The 23,530-nt window shown below is 38.8% G+C and overlaps 1 protein-coding gene across 4 annotated transcripts in view; it reads left to right on the forward strand.

Annotated features, from left to right (window-relative positions):
- The first annotated feature begins 1,937 nt into the window (after window positions 1-1,937).
- The window catches only part of osbpl9 (oxysterol binding protein-like 9), an 81,770-nt gene continuing 60,177 nt past the window's right edge, over window positions 1,938-23,530 (forward strand). For 2 of the 4 annotated variants that reach the window (XM_057840422.1, XM_057840423.1), the window contains exons 1-3: window positions 1,938-2,077; window positions 2,961-3,011; window positions 20,546-20,624. In XM_057840422.1, the coding sequence (XP_057696405.1) occupies window positions 1,967-2,077; window positions 2,961-3,011; window positions 20,546-20,624 (241 nt within the window). In that variant the 5' untranslated portion in view covers window positions 1,938-1,966. Of the gene's footprint in view, window positions 2,078-2,362; window positions 2,581-2,960; window positions 3,012-20,545; window positions 20,625-20,688; window positions 21,403-23,530 lie in introns of those variants that run through there. The other 2 variants (XM_057840424.1, XM_057840425.1) reach the window with 2 other exon arrangements.

The raw sequence follows: 23,530 nt of genomic DNA on the forward strand, positions 1-23,530 counted from the left end.
AGGGACGGTTGGGACATAGCACTACCAACTTTTCAGGATGGTCAAATTGTTCCCACCAACTTTTAAGCAACCTTATTTGTATTATGCCATGACTTCAGTTATATAGGTAATTTAGATTGTCTCCCCATATGTTGCAAGGATTGATTATTAGGTGAATTATTTTCATTATGTTCAGACTTAATTTACCCCTTTTTTACTGCTGAGTGTGCCAGTCCATATTTCTCCCCATCCACTGCACGTTCGATTGGCTGATGACTTAACAACACACACGCACTCACAGCCCCATGCCGCCTCATCCAAATAGGAGGAATATTAGAAATTTTTGTTTTTTTCGGCCAGCAGCAGCTGCAGCCACTGTAAGTAAAGTAAAATGACGTCAATGTTGTGGAGGTGGGGAACAGACCACAAGTTTTGCTACTGAAAGTCCAACCTGTACCAGTGTTAGCATAACCTTAAACTGTCTGAATTTGCTAACCTGCAAGACTTGAGTAGGAAGCTGCTTAGAGAGAAGTGTCCTCCTGTATGTATTTTCTTATGTTAACGTTGAACTGTGAGAAATGTAGTAAACCGAGGTTTATCCCTTTCTCCCCAATTTTCATTTTTATTTTATTTATGTGGTTTTAAGGCAGCCCAAAGAAGCTTTAATTTTTTTCAGTTTGGCTGTGCTTAGTGACAAAAGCAGTAGTCTTACCTGAAGGATGGCTGGATTTTTATTTATTTTTGTTATTCCCTAAGTGTTCTTTTTCAGTTATATATATTAGGGCTGTCAAAATTATCGCGTTAATGGGTGGAAATTATTTTTTTTAATTAATCACGTTAAAATATTTGACGCAATTAACGCACAATTGCCCCACTCAAACAGATTAAAATCACAGCACAGTGAAATGTGTACTTTTTGTGTTTTTCGGAGTTTTGTCGCCCTCTGCTGGCGCTTGGGTGCGACTGATTTTATAGGCTTCAGCACCCATGAGCATTGTGTAAGTAATTATTGACATCAGCAATGGCAGGCAACTAGTTTATTTTTTGATTGAAAATTTTACAAATTTTATTAAAACGAAAACATTAAGAGGGGTTATAATATAAAATTTCTATAACTTGTACTAACATTTATCTTTTAAGAACTACAAGTCTTTCTATCCATGGATCGCTTTAACAGAATGTTAATAATGGTAATGCCATCTTGTTGTGATTTATTGTGATAATAAACAAATACAGTACTTATGTGCCGTATGTTGAATGTATATATCCATCTTGTGTCTTATCTTTCCATTCAAACAATAATTTACAGAAAAATATGGCATATTTTATAGATGGTTTGAATTGTGATTAATTACGATTAATTACGATCAGTTAATTTTTAAGCTGTAATTAACTCGATTAAAAATGTTAATCGTTCGACACCCCTAATACATACACACACACACACACACATATATATATAAATTTCGCAGCAATGTTGAGTGGTCTTAAGAGAAATGTTTAATTTTTGCATTCCTGGATAGTGAAAAGATTTAATAAAAGGTTTATATTTATTGTGTACTTTAATATAATTTGAGTTATGATCAAATAGAGAAATATAAATTTGCTAATTAAATCCTTACATTTATTCTGGAAGTTTTCAAACTGTTTCTTTAGTAGTTTTTGAAACTGAAACTAAACCCTAACCCTGAACCAATAAATAAGTCAATACAGATGTATTTTGCATTGATCATTTAGCCAATCAATGAATTAGGTTCATATTCGTGAGAAATGTAGCCCTGACCCCCATTTACCCAATCTGTTTGGTCTTATTAATGTCCCGTCAACAGCAATAAGTGTACATGCAGGTTATACGGTTATATCGTCGCTGCCAATAAACTGGGATCAAAATCTTGTTCAATCTAACTTTATTGATAAGAACAACGCTCTTTCTCGTGACGTCACTACACGGCATATTCGACTCCTCCCAGGTGTCGGTAGTGTAAAGATGGCGTCTATCATGGAAGGGCCACTGAGCAAGTGGACCAACGTCATGAAAGGTTGGCAGTACCGCTGGTTTGTGTTGGACTATAATGCCGGACTGCTGTCTTACTACACGGTACGTCAGTTTTGTCTGCTTGTTTACTTTGAACGCTTACGCCCTGTGGCGTAAGCTGCTATGTGGTAGAAGTTGTCGCTGTTTGAGGTGCGGGCCTCGGTGTTTGTCAGGAGTTCGGTACTCTCGAGCACCAACAGGCGAGTCTTCTCAGTGACGTATTGTCACATTGACCAATCACGTTGCTCCTTCAAGTCCAACTGACGAATCGGGTGGAAGCATCTCCTCTCTCTACTTCCGCTATCGTGCTAGCAAAAGCTCAAATCGAAAACAGCTGATATTTCACTGATTTTGCGTGACTACATGATAGTAAAGTACTCATCAATAAACACAGTTTATGGATATCTGACAGTTGTAAGATCACTGGTTGTCAGACTACATTTACAAAGGGAGGAGTCGGTCGCTCATGTTACTTGTTTGTTTAGTACAAATAGCGTGAGGATGACGAGCCTGCTCATGGGCAAACAAGACTGCCGCCTCATTTGTTCTAATGATGTCTACGTGTGGTATGTACATTTTTATTGTAAGGCGTAATCACCCAGTTGGACGAGCTGACATCTGTGTAAACTCATACATTGTGAAATCTGAGTGCAAACTAACCTGGTTTTTATGTTTCCAAAAATCTACTACGAAATACTTGGCTTTTCCATGCTGTTCCATGACAAAGTTTTGCCTTCTATTGGCTTTGTCATGCCAAGAATCATGAGGAAGTCACGGAAACCACAAACTGTGCACAGAGTACTCCGCTGTTTGTTTGTGGTTGCCCTTCTGCACGCACACCACCGTTTAAATCCAGTTTAGCTTGGAATTCAACCTCAGGGAATGGTTATGGATGGATTACTGTTGACCAATTTTGTAAACACAGCTTTGTTCTGTTTGTTTTCAGTCAAAGGATAAGATGATGCGAGGGTCCAGAAGAGGCTGTGTGCGACTTCAAGTAAGTGTCCGTAAAAGTGAATGGCACCAGCGCAGGCATTTGTATATTTCACTGTAGTTATACATAAAGAGTTATCAGATTTAGTCCACCGCTGAAGGCTTTGACGGAGCGCACGCATTACCCTCTACTAGCTAAGTCCTAACTTACAGGCAAATATGAATCCACAATTAACTCATTTGCTCCCAAAAACGTATAAATACATTCCATTTTTGTTTGTGTCCCAAGAACGTATTTATACGTCTTTTATGTTTTTTTTTGTGTTTTTTTTCCACAAGCGACATCGCTAGGTTCTGACGCAAGTTCGCTCCAAAGCACAACGCTCAAAATCAATTTTAAAGCAATAAAACGGGCCATTGGAGGGCAATAGCGCATTTGGTAAGAACTAGAGATGTCATTTTCAAAGTATCGGAATCGGCAAAAAATATCGGCCATGCCTTTTTTAAATATATATATATATTTTAATTAAATCGTTTTCTAATTGTATTTAACGTTACAGACATAATATGTTACACTCATCCAGAGTCTTTAGTTTTTAGGCTTAGCGTAGGGTTATCATAAATATCCCGAAATCGGCGGCACTTACTTGATTGACAAATGAGTCACGTTTAAGTATTTAAAGCTATAAATATTTGTGCTGTACGACCCTTTCACTCGTTGTCGCACTCAATCTGTTGTGGAGCTGTGATACCTTCAAAGAGAGATAAAAATCAGCATTAATTGAGAAGAGTGAATTTGGCAGCCTTTGAATTCGTCTCTCATTTAATTTAAACCTTGTAAATTCTTTCCTTGTGTCTCAAAGTGTCATGGGAAGCAATGTCGGGAAGCAAGGTGGCGATAAACCATTGTCTTTACATTATAACTTAATGCCCAAAGCACAGATGGTATATACATTGTTAGCATGACTCACAGTCATGGTTTTACTTCCCATCATGGTTCCACTTTCCCATCATGTCTTGGGGCATGCTGCAGTATCTGTTAATGCCCAAAGCACAGATGGTATATCCATTGTTAGCATGACTCACAGTCATGGTTTTACTTCCCATCATGGTTCCACTTTCCCATCATGCCTTGGGGCATGCTGCAGTATCTGAACTGAAAGTTCAACAAATAGACTAGATGGCAGTATTTAGTCACAATACACAAAGTCCCAAGTCTTTCTATCCGTGGATCCCTCTCACAGAAAGAATGTTAATAATGTAAATGCCATCTTGAGGATTTATTGTCATAATAAACAAATACAGTACTTATGTACTGTATGTTGAATGTATATATTCGTCCGAGTTTTATTCATTTTTTTTCTTAATGCATTGCCAAAATGTATATGATCGGGAAAAATTATCGGGAATGATCGGAATTGAATCAGGAGCCAAAAAAAGTAATCGGATCGGGAAATAGCGGGATCGGCAGATACTCAAACTAAAACGATCGGGATCGGAACGGGAGCAAAAAAACATGATCGGAACAACCCTAGTAAGAACTCATATCGGACCATGAAAGAAAATGAATGAAGAGAAATAGTCAGGAAACGGAAGTTGGAACAAGTAAGAAGAGTGAGAAAAGTGAGAAAAATGTGGAGAACGACGTAAAACACAAGGCACATGCCCCACACGAGTTCCCTCGGTGAATTCTGTTATCAGGTAGTGGTCACTACTAGGGATGTCCCGATCCAGGTTTTTGCACTTCCGATCCGATACCGATACTGGCAGATACCGATACCGGCCTATCTGAGCATGTATTAAAGTCAAACAACCTTAGTGGAAAATCCCACAAACCCCCCAAGCTATTAGATGCTTTTAATGTTTCGTTAGTGTTGTTAGTTAGTGAATGTTTCGCATTAGTTACAAAAATTGTATAAAAAGCCTCTCAGGTTTAAATAAACAACTATTTCAGTATCAAGTTAACATTTTAAAACGGTAAATAAAATATTCAAGTCCCCATTCTGAATCAGCAGCTTTAAACTAGATTCAATTCATTTAATTTTGCGAATCAACTGATAAAGTTGTTAAAATTGCTCCCGTTATTCCATAATTTCCCTTCTGTCTACTTTCGACATGTGAAAGTTTGAAAACTGTTTTGAAGATAGATTCAAGTCAAGATTTTGCCGATTTAGGAGTATTTTAGATAAAAAGTTAATTAGGTTCGCTTGGAAGGTTCACAACAGCCTACTAGGGAAGTCTTCTGCTTTAAGATGGCGGCTGTTTACTAACGCATCTAGTTTTCAATACTTCAATGTTGCTAACGCAGTCGAGTCTGTCGTTTTGCACCTAGTTCTATATACATGTGATATCTATTATCTCCAGTAAAACGACGTTGACGTAGTTTGTAGCGGCTGTCAGCAGCAATCAGGTATTCTTGTGTTTTTTTTTTTTTATCCAGCGGCATGAGTTGCACTAAAGCCGTGAGTTGAGCATTGGCATTACCCGGGTTTATGACAAGCATGATGTTTACTTTCGGGACGCAATGCAGTCAGTTTCTCATTGCGTCCCGAAGACTGCGCTGTGTATTAGTTCCGCTTTACTTGACATATTTCAATAATCGGAATTTGGATGTTTGTGAATTGTTCTCGAATCTTCCACTGCCGAATCGCTCAAGGATGTAATTACGGCTGGGCATGTTGTACCGTGGTTCTAAGTGTTGAATGGTGGGTCTTTACTCACGAGAGATAATGGCTCGTCATCCAGAATGAATTCTTCGGCAATGACTTTTGTTATTCCCTGGGCCTTGGGACTGTCAATTGCCAGTTTGTCACGCATAGCAAAAGTTTCTGCCAGTGTTAGTTGCGTAGGCCCTTTCTTTTTGTCTTCGGTTTTCTTAACATACTCCTTATATTGTTTGTGGTGGTATTTAGCTAAATGCTTGATTAGGTTGGTTGCATTAAAACTTCTTACAGCTTTACCACCACGCTTGACTTTATTGTGGCATATGTTGCACAATGCCTCTTTGTCTTTGTCGTCCTTTTAGGTGAAATGATCCCACACAGCTGACATTTTTACCGATAAAGTCTCTCGGTAAATTGGGAGACTGTAATGTAGGGCTGGGCGATATGGCCTTAAGTACGTATCACGATAAATTGAGCAGATTTGCCTCGATAATGATAAATGACGATAAATTCGCCCAAGCGGACTATTATATAATTTGAAAATTTGAATCAATGCATGGAATACAAATTAACCGTTTCTCATTAAATTTATTTAACCAGCTTCCAATTTAAAAATTGCAAATGCAGTCTAAACATTAACTATTTAAAAAAAATCTTGTAAACAATAAGAATTCTAGTGTGAAAATTTATAACAGCTTGTATGACTTGAAAAATGTACATTATAAAAATCAACATGACGACTGTGCAAACATGTTATTCTAACCCAAATGACTTGCAGCTTTAACAGTACACTTCAAACAACTTATTGGTAATGGCTGCTGTGAAATAATTATTCAAAACAAGTGTTTACGTCAAGGTTTCAGGTTTTTTTTTTTTTTTTTCCGAAACATTTTTTAATACATGCACCCCCTTACACAGACACAACCAGATTAAAGCTGTATTGCTCTGATGCCAATGAAACATTTAAGGTTTTATTATGGCAGAATAAAGCAAACACATACAGAAAAATAGCTGTGGCCATTAAACTGTCGTATTATATATAGGTTTCACTATTGGATTGTACTTTATGCTGCGTGCTTTACCAGTCCACTCATTAATTTCAGCCGTTTCGACAAGGTTAGAGCCGCTATCCGACTCTTTCACGTTCATTTATAGCAGCTGTTTGCCGCTAGCTTTAGCCTGTGGCTTGGCTACCAGAAGAAAGCACTGAAAGCATCCTCTCCTGATATCGTGAGAACCAGGGAGGACAGCGGGTAAAAGTCAGTCTGGAACCCGCCAACAGTTTACTTAATGTCGGGTGAAAGTTTGGCGAAGCTAACTTAAGCCCGACTCCATCCCGTTTACTTGTGGCGTTAGCCGCTAGCGTTAGCCTACCGGGCTTCTGTTTGTTTGGCTTCCTGAAAACCACGTGACTCCATACGTAAGCACACTGTCTGCTTTCTTAAAGGGGAATGAACATAGCCGAACAACACAGCGTCAAAGCGGGATGAAAACACTATATTTTCTTGTTTTATTAAATTACCGAATTTACCGACATGGTCAAAATTACATCAGTCATCGTGAAGAATTTCGGTGATGGCAAATTTTCGGTTTACCGCCCTGCTCTACTGTAATGTAGTTTGTTGAAGGTGTGCCGTAAAATGCGGACTGGATTTTAGGGAAACCAAAGCAAAAACTGGAATGGATTATGTAATTCGGTGCGCTGGAAAACCCGGACCGGACTTTAAAAAAAAAAAAAATGGATTCGAAGTCTGGATCGGAATTTTTCCGTGTTGGCCAATCCGATACTGATGCGCTTTTTTTGCCCATATCGACGTCCGATCTGATCCAAATATCGGATCGGGACATCTCTAGTTCCTTGTATCGAAAATTGTACCGAACCGTGACTTAACTGTATCGTTGCATCCCTAGTTCATACCAGAGTTAATGAGGGAAAATAAATAGGCCTATATCGTTTAAAAGTAAAGTCATAATGTCATGAGAATGTCCTAATTAGGAAAAAGGTAATTGTGTCATGAGATTAAATTCACTTTGCAAAAATGTGTAATCTAGTAATATTTTCAGTTTTATGGTGATGTCTTAAGAGGAAAAAAAATCATTGTCCATAAAATACAGTTCTAATGATGGAGATGATAGAAAAAAATATGACGTCCGGTTTTATACATGAAAACATTTGACCATTACTGGATGTAAACATTGAGAATTGAATTATACGGGTAGTCCCCGGGTTACGATGCCCCCTTTCAACTTTACGCCTGTCTAGTGTTTTTTTTTGTTTTGTTTTGTTTTAAATGTTTGGACTTTTGTTTTGTGATGCATGATTTTATTTTTGCACAGTAAGCGTAGAGCAGGTTGTACTTCTGCATGCAAGAGCATTTGCACACACCCCATCCCACAAACATATGAGAAAGAGCGCAGCTGAGTGAAGAGGTGACAGCCTGCGCGCATATTTGTTGCTTGTGAAGCATCCAGAAGCGACGACTGCATACAACCTCTTTTGTACTGTTTATTGTGAATTTTCAATTGTGGTTGAAGACTTGGAGCGAGTTTATGTGATCGTTGTGATGATGTGCGGACGCTAACTGATACATGCTAATCGTTTGTTATTGCTGTATCAGCAGCTACTTGTAAACGCGAATTTGATTTGCTGTAATTGAAGATGAGACTGATTTATTTCATTTGACTTTAGTTACATTTTGCAAGTGTTAATGTCATTAGCAGCTGAATAAAGTCTTTAAACCACACGGACGTCTGACATTATTTCGGAACTTAGCTCCAACGTCTTGGTGAGGACAGTACAATGACGTATAATACCGTATTGGCCCGAATATAAGACGGTGTTTTTTGCATTTAAATAATAATGAAAAAGGGGGTCGTCTTGTATTCGCGGTCTAGACATTATACCCATTCACGATGCTAGATAGCACCAGATATCATTGAAGCGATGTTCTCTCATGACAGATCTCAGCTACTCTCCCCATTCACGACGCTAGATGGTGCCAGATATCATTGAAGCAAGCGATGTTCTGTCATGACGGATCTCAGCTACTCTTTTTAGTTTAACCAGTTTGCATTATTTATTGCAATGTTTTTCCTTATTCAGATTTGTTTCAAGACTACAGTTAGTTAGACTTCACTTTGATGGTTAATGCAGTTATTGCAATTTTGTTGTTTTATCACAATAGATTGGTTTATTTGCGTTTCAAAAACCAGAAGCCATTCATTTACGAATGTGATTACACTTTAGTTTACATTAGGGCTGTCACACGATTAAAATTTTTAACGGAGTTAATTACAGCTTAAAAATTAATTAATCGTAATTAATCGCAATTCAAACCATCTATAAAATATGCCGTATTTTTCTGTAAATTATTGTTGGAATGGACAGATAAGACACAAGACGGATATATACATTCAACATACTGTACATACGTACTGTATTTGTTTATTATAACAATAAATTAACAAGATGGCATTACATTAACATTCTGTTAATGTGATCCATGGATAGAAAGATTTGTAGTTCTTAAAAGATAAATGTTAGTACGAGTTATAGAAATTTTATGTTAAAATCCCCCTAATGTTTTGGTTTTAATAAAATTTGTAAAAATTTCAATCAAAAAATAAACTAGTTCCTCGCCATTGTTGATGTCAATAATTACACAGTTCTCATGGTGCATCAAATCAGTTGCACCCAAGCGCCAGCAGAGGGCGACAAAAAGCAAGTGGACATGACACTGCTGTCATTTTAAACTGTTTGAGCGGGACATGTGCGTTATATGCGTCAAATATCTTAACGTGATTAATTAAAAATATTAATTACCGCCCTTTAACGCGATGATTTTGAAGTTAGTTTAGTTTACATATTTAAATGTTCAGATATTACGATTTGAATGAGGCAAAATAACATGCTTTTTCTCTCAAAGATATTGTTATAATTGTTTGTTTCGGATGTACTGTAATTATTTTCTGTATCAATATTAATTTGGTGTTCAAAAAGTCTTTTTTTCAAACAAGTCTTGAAAAAGAGGGGGTCGTCTTATAATCAGGGCCGTCTTATATTCGGGCCAATACGGTACATGTTTTTGGATATTTTTTTTATTTGGAAGGGGTTTAGAAGTATTTCAAGGGTTAATTCCAATTTGAATGGAAATCTGGGTTATATCGCCAGCGCAGGGACGGAATTCGTTCGTAAACTGGGGACTACCGGCATTTCCTTCAAATTCCTTGAAAAATTGTCATGTTCTGAGAAGTTATTTAATCAAAAAAGATCATTTTTTCTAAGAACATATTTGCAATATTTTGAAAAGTAATATTTTGAGGTTGTAAAATTGCAAAGGAAAATTTCATACTCTTACATAAATAACAAAAATTTATTTTACAGTTAAAGCCTTCCATCACAGTAGAATATTGACAGACTGAACTTCAAGTATAATATCAAGCATAGTGATGCTTTTGACAGTAGCAGCCTCGATGTCGTTGTGGAGGGCCCAATAACTTCCCCTTGGGCCCCCGAAAGACTGGCTACAGGCCTAGCTGAGCCATTGCCGCCACATTTGATGAACAAAAACTACTGTCAAGTGTGAACTGCAGGGCACATTGAAGTTCCGCTCATAATATCAAAATGTACTGTGTCCTTACGTTATGGCAGTACTTCCCAAAATGGGGGGGGGGGGGGGGGGCAGGGAAAGCGATGCCGGGGGTGACGCAACGTGACCTCGGGGACCGTACTTTTTTTGCCGTACTACAATAAAGTGTAATTGCACATTTACTCAGTTGCAGTGGCACTCTCATTTTCAGAGTGTGCGCAGAATTTTTGAACCAAACAAGGGCACACAGCAAAGGGCACTGGACCTATGAAGAACTAAGAAAAGGAAATATGACGAAGCGTATGTAGCTTTTGGCTTTGACTTTTACTACAGTGGGAGATGAGGAAAGACCAGTACGTTTGCTGTGTCTAAAAATGTTTGCAGCGGGCAGCAGGAAGCCAAATTAAGATGTCACTTACAGACAGTAGACCCCAATCACATTGATAGGCCATTTGATTGTTGTTTCAGAGAAAACATGCCTAATACTGGCCAAGAATCTTCCCGCTTTGTCAGTGTTACATCTGTAAACCAGCGAGCATTGTTATCGCGACACATCACCTTTTCGATATATTGTCACACCACTAATCTGGACACTGTAGAGCAGAAATTCCACTGAGTGAGGGAAGGATGGTTCCACTTTGACAGCTTCTGCGCGCGATTTAGCCACTAGATGGCAGTAGATTACAGCCAACTGACTGATTTCTAAACCTAAACTAAAACTGGATCAATTTGAAGCAGTTTACAAGGGTCACGTGTTTCAGCAAATGGACAAAGACGACACATTTTTGACACACAAGTTTGACACAAAAATATACTACAGTTAGATCATTTCAAAACTGCTCTCTTGTCCTGCTACATAACCTTGACAAAAACATAACAGAGGTTTCTTTGTCACTGCTGTGACAGTTTGGAGAAGACAGTCTTGCCTTTTCACCGTGTTATCTCTTTCATCACTCCACTGGACTTATTTAAGTGCACAGCCATAAAGTGTTAGATATGCTATTTTTGTCTGCCTCACTCTTATCTCTCGCTCAAACACGCACACGCACACACACAAAGAGAAACAACAACATAAACAAACCGTTGATGTGAGAGGTCCAGTTCAGCACACTATTTTATTACCCTTTCATACATGATTAACCAAGTCAGACTTTGTGCCCTGTGGTTGTTTATTGATAGAAAGTTACAATTCAGTTGTTAATGAATTGGAACATTTCTTATGTGTAGTTGTTTGTATTGGATTAGTAAGTAAATTTTCATGAACAGCCTGTTGTAAATATTAGTTACTGGTAGTTAGTTTGTTTTCAATCTCTTTTAGGGCTGCAGCTATCGAATATTTTAGTAATCGACTGAAAATTCTATCGAGTAATCGGATAAAACAAATATATTTTTAGGTGAAGAGCAATTATAAATATACATGAGAAAACAAGACATTTCATCATTTTCAGTCAATCAATGTCTTATTTTTTATGTATATTGTTGAAAACAGCCAACAATTGCATCTCAGATGTAACTAGAATAAAAAAAAGACAAATTCACTGCTTTCACTCAAAAAATCTTTAGATCTTTTTTTTTTTTTACTGTGTTGTAATAAATATATATATATATTAGGGCTGTCGAACGATTAAAATTTTTAAACGATTTAATTACAGCTTAAAAATTAATTAATCGTAATTAATCGCAATTCAAACCATCTATAAAATATGCCATATTTTTCTGTAAATTATATATATTTTCTGTAAAATAATTTGTTGGAATGGAAAGATAAGACACAAGATGGATATATACATTCAACATACGGTACATAAGGACTGTAGTGGGCATTTCACTCTACTGTCATTTAAATCTGTGCTGTCCTCACTCCGAAGCGTCTACTTTTCCAAAGCTAGACAGCTAGTGAACGACGCCTTAATAATCAGACTTCTTCCTTTTTCATCTGATTTATTAATAAAATGGCCTCAAACCACTGTCCTATTTAGACCGTAGTGAAACTACAAAAAAAAAGTACACAAGCATTGCAGTAGCAACAACGTTAGCTTAGCACGCTATACAGGTTCACTAAACATAAACAAAAAGCGTCTCATACAAAAAATATAACATTTCGCTTACTAACATAATATGTACATTCTTTACAACAACCATACTTACGGACAAATCTTGTCCAAGGATCATATAAGCACAATATTACAACGTAGGCGTCAGCCCGAGACGTCGCGCAGCCATATTGAACTGGTAAGAAAGCAATAAACCATGTCGCAAAGCGACCACAAGAGTTCGCTGTTAGACAGCACAAAAAACCTTGCTGTAAAACTTACCAAAAGGCAGAATACTGTCTGAGCGGGACATGTGCGTTAATTGCGTCAAATATTTTAACGTGTTTAATTTAAAAAATTAATTACCGCGTTTAGTTAAAAAAATTAATTACCGCGCGTTTTATATATATATATATATATATATATATATATATATATATATATATAAAACGCGCGGTAATTAATTTTATATATATATAATTAAACACGTGTGTATATATATATACATATATATATATATACACCTAAAAATGCCTTTACGCTTGATAACACACATCACTTAAAAGTTAGGATTTTTTCCCACGTTTTTCAATTGAATTTCTATTTGTGTCAAGCCATTTTTAAGTTCTAGTTAAGTTTTAAGTTGGTCTAAACTGTAAGTCCTGATAGGATTTTGAGTTTTTGCAGTATTCAAAATAAATGTATGATACAGGCTGTAATGGAGCACATTAGGGACTAGTGCTACTTGGTGTTTTATCCAGCAATGACTACTGAGCTAAAATTGATAGTTAGCATTATTGAGTTTTTATTTGACACCCTCATCACTCCACAACGCTATGTTATGTTAAAGCCTGTATGTAAGACACGTTAGCCACGCATCGAAAGTGGTCTTAATGAATAGAAACCTAGCCCTCCGCAGGGCTAACGTTACGTGAGCTCGTAGTGACAGTAACGTTAATCTTATTTATTAGCGCTTAGCGCTCTTTATTAGCGCTTAGCGCTCTACTGCTTTAAGATGGCGGCTGTTTGCTAACGCTGCCCAGACGCAGCCTAGTCTGTCATTTCGCATCTAGCTCAACATACATGTGATCTCTATGAGACTCATCAGACGCTACCTGCAACTAACGTAGCATGTGTGGGCTAGTATTTAGCAACGTCGGCGTCGTTTGTAGCGGCTGTCGGCTTTTTTTTCTTCTTCTTCTTCTTCTTCTACGCACGTGACATCAGCGCGTTGTCCCGCATTAAAAGTAGTCCAAGCAAAACGTGATGCTTAGAGCTGTCAAAATAAACGATTACTCGAGGTGAATAAAATTACTCGGATCAGTTTTTAAACTCGAGTTGCTCGAGTATTCGTTTCAGCTCTAATCTCTTTAATCTTCAGTAACATCGTTTTTACATATACATATTATTATAAATGTTAATACCTTTGAACTTTTACCCGATAATGTATGATTAAACAGTTTTTTTTTTTGTTTATTATTAATAATATGGAATACTTTGCATAGGGATGTCCACGATCTGATCACGTGATCGGAAATTAGGCTAATCGCACTATTTTACAGAGAATCGGAACGGAGGGGACGATCGGGTTTTTAATTAAATAAATGTTATAATAATAACAAAATTAGCCAGAAATACAAAATACAATGGCATTGCCAAAAGAAACAAAAGTGTTTTATACTCCACAGCACTCCCGGGAAAAAGGAGAATAGGAAGTACTGTAAACAGTACAATACTGGATACAGTACAATATTTGGATCTTACTGTAGGTTCAAATAATTTAAAAAAAATACTTTTTATTCGAACTCCGGTGCAAAAATATGTGATTGACAGAGGTGGGTAGTAACGCGTTAGATGGATTCAGTTACATTTACTTCAGTAAGTTGTATGTACTTGTAAGAGTAGTTCTACTAAGCTGTACTTTTTACTTGAGTAGATTGGGGAAGAAAAAAATACTCCTCTTATTCCGCTACTTTGGGCTACACAGGAGTCCTTACATTTTTCCTCTTTATTCAACATATTTTTTCCAGCAATGCCAAGAGTAGCTCTACCAATTTCACCAATGAAACGTCACAACAATAAACATGACTACAATATACCGATCATACGCAAGCTTGCCGTGCTATGATCGCACCAGCCTATTCAATCACGTGATGTATTTAAAGCGAATTTAAAAAATGAAATCTTTCACATAGAGCGCTGCCCTCAATATGACTCGAAAGCGCGGATTTCAACCTCTCTCCCAGTGTTTATTTGGCACTGATTGACCACGGAAAACTGGAGATATGATCCTTTTAATTTCCTAATAGTAACCATGAAGGAACTACAGGACTATAATCACTATTCAAACTAGCAACTAATTTCTCCACTAGAGGGCACTAATGCTCTTTGGACGAATAATGCTTCATTTTTGTCTTTTTTTTTTTTCTTTCGCCGGAATTTAATAAATCCCCCCCCCCCCTTTGGCTGAATGTGGTTATGTAATGGGCTGTTGTATAGTATCATTGTAACACCAGATCATATAGATAACTTTGTGATGAGAAAAAAAAATACCAATGTTTAAAAAGACAAACAAATTTGTAAGCAGTTACGCACAATATTACTTGAATATTCTCTTCACCAAATACTTTTTTACTTGTACTTGAGTACATTTTTTAATGACTACTTTTACTTACTTGAGTACAATGTTTGGGTACTCTACCTACCTCTGGTGATAGGGGGACATCCCTAAATGTGCGTATTTTTGTTGCTGAATTACATGATTTCCCTAGTAACACTATTTTTCAGCAACCACTTCAATGATTCGGTTCAAATGTGATATACACCAGCTTATAAAATTATTGTGTTCAGTTATTACGTTTTATGATTATATATTTACTAGTGCTGTCAAATTTATCACGTTAACGGGCGGTAATTAATTGTTTTAATTAATCACGATAAAATATTTGACGCATTTAACGCATGCACAGAATGACCCGCTCATGCATTGCCTCAAACAGATTACAATGACGCCGTTTTTTGCACATTGAGAACTAAGAGGCAGAGAAAGGCGAGTGGACACAGGTGCTCATTGGACCGCGCCGTTTATTGACATAAGCTTCAACAACTCCTTCACATCAAACATAAGTAGCATTTAGTGAAAGCACAACAAAAACAATATTCCTATCTCTCAAAAAAATGTTCACAAAAAAAAAAAAGCGCTCAATGCAAAGAGAACTGGTATTCCCAATCAAAATAGCTATGCAAAATACACATAAAAATTACTCTGACTTTGGTCAAACTCTGTTCAAACAATTCGTTTAGCTCAACAAATACACTGGACGGCAATATTTAGTCACAATATACAAACTATCAGAGGTCTTGTACGTTGTGAAGCCTGCACTCAAATGATCGTGAAATACAATGGATGGACAGTAAACAGGGAACTACTGGGTCAGTTGCGAGACAAACCACACTCATTGGCTTGATTTCTAAGTAATTTAAAACTCGCCATTGACACCTTGTGGTGTATTTCAATCACTACCTTACGTAGTTAAAGACACTGTGGAAGAACAGCAGGGAGCCCATGTGACGTCATCGCTTGGCGACGTCAACAATTGCGAGCTACTAGTTTATTTTTTGATTATAAATTTTACAAATTTTATTAAAACGAAAACATTAGGGGGGTTTTAATATAAAATTACTATAACTGCTTGCCTTGTACACCAGACTCACCGCTGTTCCAGCGATTGAATCTGGCGACCCTCCGGCGGATCAAATTCCGAGGGCGGAGCAAGCCACAGCAAACAGACAGCAGAGTAGACCAATCAGCGACGGGCAGATGTGACGTTGTTAAAGCGTAAAGTAATTAGCGTGAGCGGAGAATGGAGAAGTTTATTCAACGTGGCTAGCTCGAGCCATGTTGACTGTTGTCAATCACTTGTTTCGATGTGTTTTTGGTAATTTAAAACAGGTTTTACCGCGGATTGGAACATATTCTCGGCTCTCCCGTTCGACATCTGTGTTGTTGTAGAGACGACTTTCGGCGCACAAGACTGACGTTACTCGTTAAGAACACGTCACGCAAATAAACGAATCTGATTGGACGATTTATTTTGTACCTTGCTCGAGTGGCCATTAATGGGCTGGGTCCCAGACTATTTCTCACAGTGTTTGAAAAATAGTGAGAATAGTCTGGCTGTGCCAGGCAAAAGAACTGTGAGTCTTTCTATCCATGGATCCCTTTAACAGAAATAATGTTTATGCCATCTTGTGGATTTATTGTTATAATAACCAAATACAGTGCTAATGTACAGTCTGTTGAATGTACATAGACGCCTTGTGTCTTATCTTGCCATTCCAACTAGGAGTGGGAACCTCTTGGTTCCTCACGATACGATAAGATTTGCGATACAAAGCTCACGATAATGATGATCTGACGATATGGCGATACAACAATTATCGATACGTTGGTCAGGAAATCATTCTAGGATATTCAACAAACAACTAATAAACAGAAAAACAAGCTTCTGCCGTCAATAGGAATGAGTTTATCACTAGCAGACGTCCAATCCATTTGAACTCCTTCCCACTTCAAACGGATTGAACGTCTATGACTGGTAGTGGCAGCCAATGCCGGGTAATGAGGTAATTTTGGGCCTTTTAAGGTCATTTACCTGTTTATTTTCAGTTACTTCCTGTTGATTTGGGGGTATTTTATGAGTCTCTTCCTGTTTATTTTGAGTTACAGAACAGGAAGTGACCTGGGAATCACCCAAATGATTCCAGTGACTAAAACTGAACAGGAAAGGACCTGGAAATCAGACAAAATGACTGTGAGTGCTCTGGTTTTGAATGAACGAAAGTTCCCAGGCTAAATGGATTGACCGTCGAGCACAGTCAATTTAGCCTTAGAGTTAAGTGAGACACCGTTATGGTGGAAGATTTTGGCAGCAACTTGTTGGGTAATTTTTATTTTTTTTTTTTGTTTTTTAGACATTGACACCGTTTTTACAACGATATCTCGATTCTTGGCAGGAGCATATCGATAACCTTTTGGGATACAAAGTATCACGATATATCACCATTTCGATATTTTGTCCCACCCCTAATTCCAACAATAATTTACAGAAAAATATGGCATGATTTAAAGATGGTTTGAATTGCAATTAATTGCGGTTACCCTAATTTTCGCACTATGGGGCGCACCTGACTATAAGCTACCCCCCTCCAAATTTGGCACGAAAACGGCATTTGTTCATAGATAAGACGCACTGGACTATAAGCCGCAGCTGTCCTGTAGTATGTACAGTACCTTGCAAAAGTATTCGGCCCCCTTGAATCTTGCAACCTTTCGCCACATTTCAGGCTTCAAACATAAAGATATGAAATTTAATTTTTTTGTCAAGAATCAACAACAAGTGGGACACAATCGTGAAGTGGAACAACATTTATTGGATAATTTAAACTTTTTTAACAAATAAAAAACTGAAAAGTGGGGCGTGCAATATTATTCGGCCCCTTTACTTTCAGTGCAGCAAACTCACTCCAGTTCAGTGAGGATCTCTGAATGATCCAATGTTGTCCTAAATGACCGATGATGATAAATAGAATCTACCTGTGTGTAATCAAGTCTCCGTATAAATGCACCTGCTCTGTGATAGTCTCAGGGTTCTTTTTAAAGTGCAGAGAGCATTATGAAAACCAAGGAACACACCAGGCAGGTCCGAGATACTGTTGTGGAGAAGTTTAAAGCCGGATTTGGATACAAAAAGATTTCCCAAGCTTTAAACATCTCAAGGAGCACTGTGCAAGCCATCATATTGAAATGGAAGGAGCATCAGACCACTGCAAATCTACCAAGACCCGGCCGTCCTTCTAAACTTTCTTCTCAAACAAGGAGAAAACTGATCAGAGATGCAGCCAAGAGGCCCATGATCACTCTGGATGAACTGCAGAGATCTACAGCTGAGGTGGGAGAGTCTGTCCATAGGACAACAATCAGTCGTACACTGCACAAATCTGGCCTATATGGAAGAGTGGCAAGAAGAAAGCCATTTCTCAAAGATATCCATAAAAGGTCTCGTTTAAAGTTTGCCACAAGCCACCTGGGAGACACACCAAACATGTGGAAGAAGGGGCTCTGGTCAGATGAAACCAAAATTGAACTTTTTGGCCACAATGCAAAACGATATGTTTGGCGTAAAAGCAACACAGCTCATCACCCTGAACACACCATACCCACTGTCAAACATGGTGGTGGCAGCATCATGGTTTGGGCCTGCTTTTCTTCAGCAGGGACAGGGAAGATGGTTAAAATTGACGGGAAGATGGATGCAGCCAAATACAGGAACATTCTGGAAGAAAACCTGTTGGTATCTGCACAAGACCTGAGACTGGGACGGAGATTTATCTTCCAACAGGACAATGATCCAAAAATAAAGCCAAATCTACAATGGAATGGTTAAAAAATAAACGTATCCAGATGTTAGAATGGCCAAGTCAAAGTCCAGACCTGAATCCAATTGAGAATCTGTGGAAAGAGCTGAAGACTGCTGTTCACAAACACTCTCCATCCAACCTCACTGAGCTCGAGCTGTTTTGCAAGGAAGAATGGGCAAGAATGTCAGTCTCTCGATGTGCAAAACTGATAGAAACATACCCCAAGCGACTTGCAGCTGTAATTGGAGCAAAAGGAGGCGCTACAAAGTATAAACGCAAGGGGGCCGAATAATATTGCACGCCCCACTTTTCAGTTTTTTATTTGTTAAAAAAGTTTAAATTATCCAATAAATTTTGTTCCACCTCACGATTGTGTCCCACTTGTTGCTGATTCTTGACAAAAAATTAAAATTTTATATCTTTGTTTGAAGCCTGAAATGTGGCGAAAGGTTTCAAGGTTCAAGGGGGCCGAATACTTTTGCAAGGCACTGTATGTATGTATTTATGTATAATGGGATATTTACACGAAAAGGATTTTAACCAGTAATACTTTATTGGACATCGGCGTCATACCAATTACTTTGAACCAATTGGCTGCAAAGCTTCATTGCTTCAAGAAGTTTAATTTGGCCATCACTGTCAAACAGTCAACCTCTTCTGCCACCTGCTATCAACACTGTTGTTGTCCAACATTCCTCCGAGCATGCATTGCAGCACTACAGATGTATATACAATCAAAATTCATGTCCTGTGCCAATAATTTCTTCAGTTACTGTTCCAGTTGTTTCATTAATTGCTAGTTATGGTATTTAGTAACACTTTATTAGACAGTGGTGCCATAAGACTGTCATAATTATGGCATGACACTGTCATGAGCATTTATGAATGCTTATAACAGATGTCATTTAGTGGTATCCGGCAAATTATTTCACTTTTGAATGGATGTAAAAGATCCAAGCTGGACATAAATTGAGTTATTGACATAATTTGCCGGATGTCACTTCACAACATAAGCATTCAGTAATGCCCATGATACTATCATGTCATAAGTATGAATGACGGTCTTATGACAATGTTATGATGGCGCTTTGTAATAAATTGTTACCTATTAACCCAAATAAATCTTCAAATAAGCCGCAGAATTCAAAATGAAGGAAAAAAGTAGTGGCTTATAGTCCGAAAATTACGGTAATTAATTTTTAAGCTGTGATTAGCTCGATTAAAAAATTTGAATCGTTTGACAGCCTTAATATTTACTTAAATTGAAGTCCAGTCTGCTAAACTGGAGTCTAGTTTGCATAGAATGTTGCATTTACCGCTTAACTATTTTCCATCAAACCTTGAAAAATCAAGTTAAATTGACTTCAGCTTTCAAGTTCAGCCAACTTTTTTTCCTTTTACAATGTAACACTTTCTTCCTGTCTCCATGCTACACCTTCTGAAAAGTTTGATAAAAATTTTGTTCGGAATTTTAATCATGCCGCTCCTTAGTTCATGTCCAACCTTTCGGAAGTTGTCGATTTCTGCCGCTTTTCCTTATTTTAGTGCAGCTGTGAGTCACACCCCCATTCAGGTTGCCAGCAGTCTTGTTTCTCTGCAGTCCTTTTAATCTGTTGGCCGCCTGTCCCTTGTGTGTCTGTTCCTCTCCTCCCCTCCCTGCCTTTCTCCTCCTCTGCGTTCCCAAATCCCACCTCCTTCCCCTCTTCCTACTTTTTCCTTCCCTCCTTCTTTCCAAAGGGCTACGCTTGTGTGGCATAGAGGTTGTGTGTGAGACTATAGCAGGAGGTGATGAAGCTTTTTTGAAGGTGTTTGATGAAGGAGGAAAGTGATATATGACGTGTCCCTCCCTCTTTCTCGCTCTCACTCACGCACGCGTTCTTTCCTCTCTCCCAGGGTGCTGTGATTGGCATCGATGACGAGGACGACAGCACGTTCACCATCACAGTGGACCAGAAGACTTTTCATTTCCAAGGTGAGCCGCCACTCTTTTTCTTTGGTCAGATCGTGTTGTCTTTTTCCATCCGTGGCTCCCCCTTCATAGCTGCTGTTCATTTGCTCGCTTGCTCCATCAATCTCTCTCTCTCTCCCTCGCCTCTCTTTCCCTCCCCGACTTGGGTCAGTCTTGTCAAATGCCAGGAAACATGCACAGTCAAAGTGCTCTATGAGCAGTTTGAACAGACCATCTCCTAGCCTGGCCAAGTTGGATAATCAAGATTTGTTCGACCGCCCATTGATTTGATTCCCGGAACGGTCACCGAGGAAGGAATGTGTTTTCCTCAGCACTCCTGACTGCGACTGAGCGCAAAGATTGCCGCCTGCGTGTGTTGCAGCTGCGCCCGTGGGAGTAATAATGGAATATTGCTGAGCCGGAAGCTAAGCTCAGGTCTCTGTTGGCCGCCGCCGCGCCTCGTCCTTCACTAAGAGCCTGCCTCTGTTGGCGCTGTAACAACCGGTCCCTCTGACCCAACTACAGCATAGGCTCCCCCCTCCCTCACCACAACCTAGCCGTGCCAACCTTTACCTCTGCTCGAGCTTGCACGCCACAGACTTTTTTGAGCTAACATCGGTCGGGTTTCCTTTACATCTATTCTTCTATCTCGCCACCGGTGTACATTTTTCACCTCACCTCCCATTTCATCACCAACAGTCACCCACCAAAGTTCATGGGCCCCCCGCCCCTCTCACCTCCTCCATGCCCTCTCCCATGTCTGTGTTCCGAAGCTGTATGCTGTGGTTCTACAAACGGAAGGGTAAGGACAGAAATCCACCCAAAGCTTGGTCCGCATGCATGCTGACCCAAGGAGACGGTGGTGATTGTGGCGCGTCCTGTATCGTTTGGGCGTGTTGTATTTATTTTTTAATGAATTTATCTTGCTGCGGTTCAGGAGTTTTTGGCACTATACGAGGTCTTTTATTTAGTAGGGTATCAGCATATTGTTGGTCATGGTTTTGACTTTTTCAGGAATGCAGTATCGTGGACTGGTATGTGTAAAAGTCAGGTCACGATAACGCTTGTCAACATCTTATCACACAGTCAGGTGCTCTCTATGCGTCATGGTGTGTTGTTTAGTTTTTGCTAGAGGCAGTGGTACCTTGACTGAACTATAGACTCCCAATCCATTTGAACTGGGAGAATTAACCAATGATTAAATGTAGAGCTGAAACAAATACTCGAGCAACTCGAGTAACTCGAGTTTAAAAACTGATCCGAGTAATTTTATTCACCTCGAGTAATCGTTTATTTTGACAGCTCTAAGCATCACGTTTTGCTCGGACAACTTTTAATGCGGGACAACGCGCTGATGTCACGTGCGTAGAGGAAGAAGCAAAAAAAAAGAAAAAGAAAAAGAAAAAACAACTTACTGCAGCAGACAGCCGCTACAAACGACGCCGACGTTGCTAAATACTAGCCCGCACGATGCTACATTGGTAGCAGGTAGCGTCCGATGAGTCTCATAGAGATCACATGTATGTTGAACTAGATGCTAAATGACAGACTCGGCCGCGTCTGGGCAGCGTTAGTAAACAGCCGCCATCTTAAAGCAGTAGAGCGCTAAGCGCTAATAGAGAGCGCTAAGCGCTAATAAATAAGATTAACGTTACTGTCACTAACTGAAGTAACGTTAGCCCTGCGGAGGGCTAGGTTTCTATTAATTATGACCACTTTCGATGCGTGGCTAACGTGTCTTACATACAGGCTTTAACATAACAGCATTTTGGAGTGATGAGGGTGTAAAATAAAAACTCAATAATGCTAACTATCCATTTTAGCTCAGTAGTCATTGCTGGATAAAACACCAAGTAGCACTGGTCCCTAATGTGCTCCAATACAGCCTGTATCATACATTTATTTTGAACACTGCAAAAACGAAATTTTATTTTATTTTTTTTAATAAGATCTAAAGGTTTTTTGAGTGAAAGCAGTGAATTAGTCTTTTTTTATTCTAGTTACATCTGAGATGCAATTGTTGGCTGTTTTCAACAATTTACATCGAAAAGAAAGACAACGATTGACTGAAAATGGTTCAAGATTAGATGAAATGTCTTGTTTTCTCATGTATATTTATAATTGCTCTTCACCCAAAAATATATTTGTTTTATCCGATTACTCGATTAATCAATAGAATTTTCAGTCGATTACTCGATTACTAAAATATTCGATAGCTGCAGCCCTAATTAAATGTAATTTATATGAATTTAAGTCGGGAAATTGCATTACAAACTTGGTCACGCAACTGTGTTGTTTTTGACAGCCCTTTTAATTTTTGTCTTAGTCTTTTGGACGAAAATACTTATTAGTCTCATGCCCCTTTCCCACTGAAACTAGTGGGTTAACGCGCGTTTTTTCCAAGCCGATACAACCCACGAGCATTTGGCATTTGGCACCTTTCCCATTGACAAAAAACGCTGTGTCTTTTTAATTTTTTTTTCACCCGTCTAACCGCCCACCCGTCCTCAGCCGTGCGTAAGGTTACATGACGTCACCACGCTAAGATCAACGTCAACAAGTGCGACCGAATTATTTCAGTTCAAGGAAGTAAGCAACGCAGAGCATTATGGAAGCCTCCTTTCCGTTTGTGTTCTTTGTTTTCATGCTTTTTACAGCCCTCAAAATGGTCGAAATGCGGCTAAGGATCAACACTCTGCTTGTGCTGAGGCAACGTAGGCGACGTGAATTCTTCTTCTACTAGCTTTGTTGTTAGCATCGACGTAACTATGGTTGTGGGGCGTGTTAAATGGGAGGCGACTGGCATGTTGTTATGACACATCATGTAAGAGCCGACGTCACCACGTAGATTAGGGTGTTGACTGTTGACCCGGGGTTTTGCTTTCACACTGCATGGCGATCAGAGCCGAGGTGATTTTAACGTGGGTCGC

Source organism: Corythoichthys intestinalis, chromosome 7 (assembly GCF_030265065.1).
Source record: "Corythoichthys intestinalis isolate RoL2023-P3 chromosome 7, ASM3026506v1, whole genome shotgun sequence".
NCBI lineage: Eukaryota > Metazoa > Chordata > Actinopteri > Syngnathiformes > Syngnathidae > Corythoichthys > Corythoichthys intestinalis.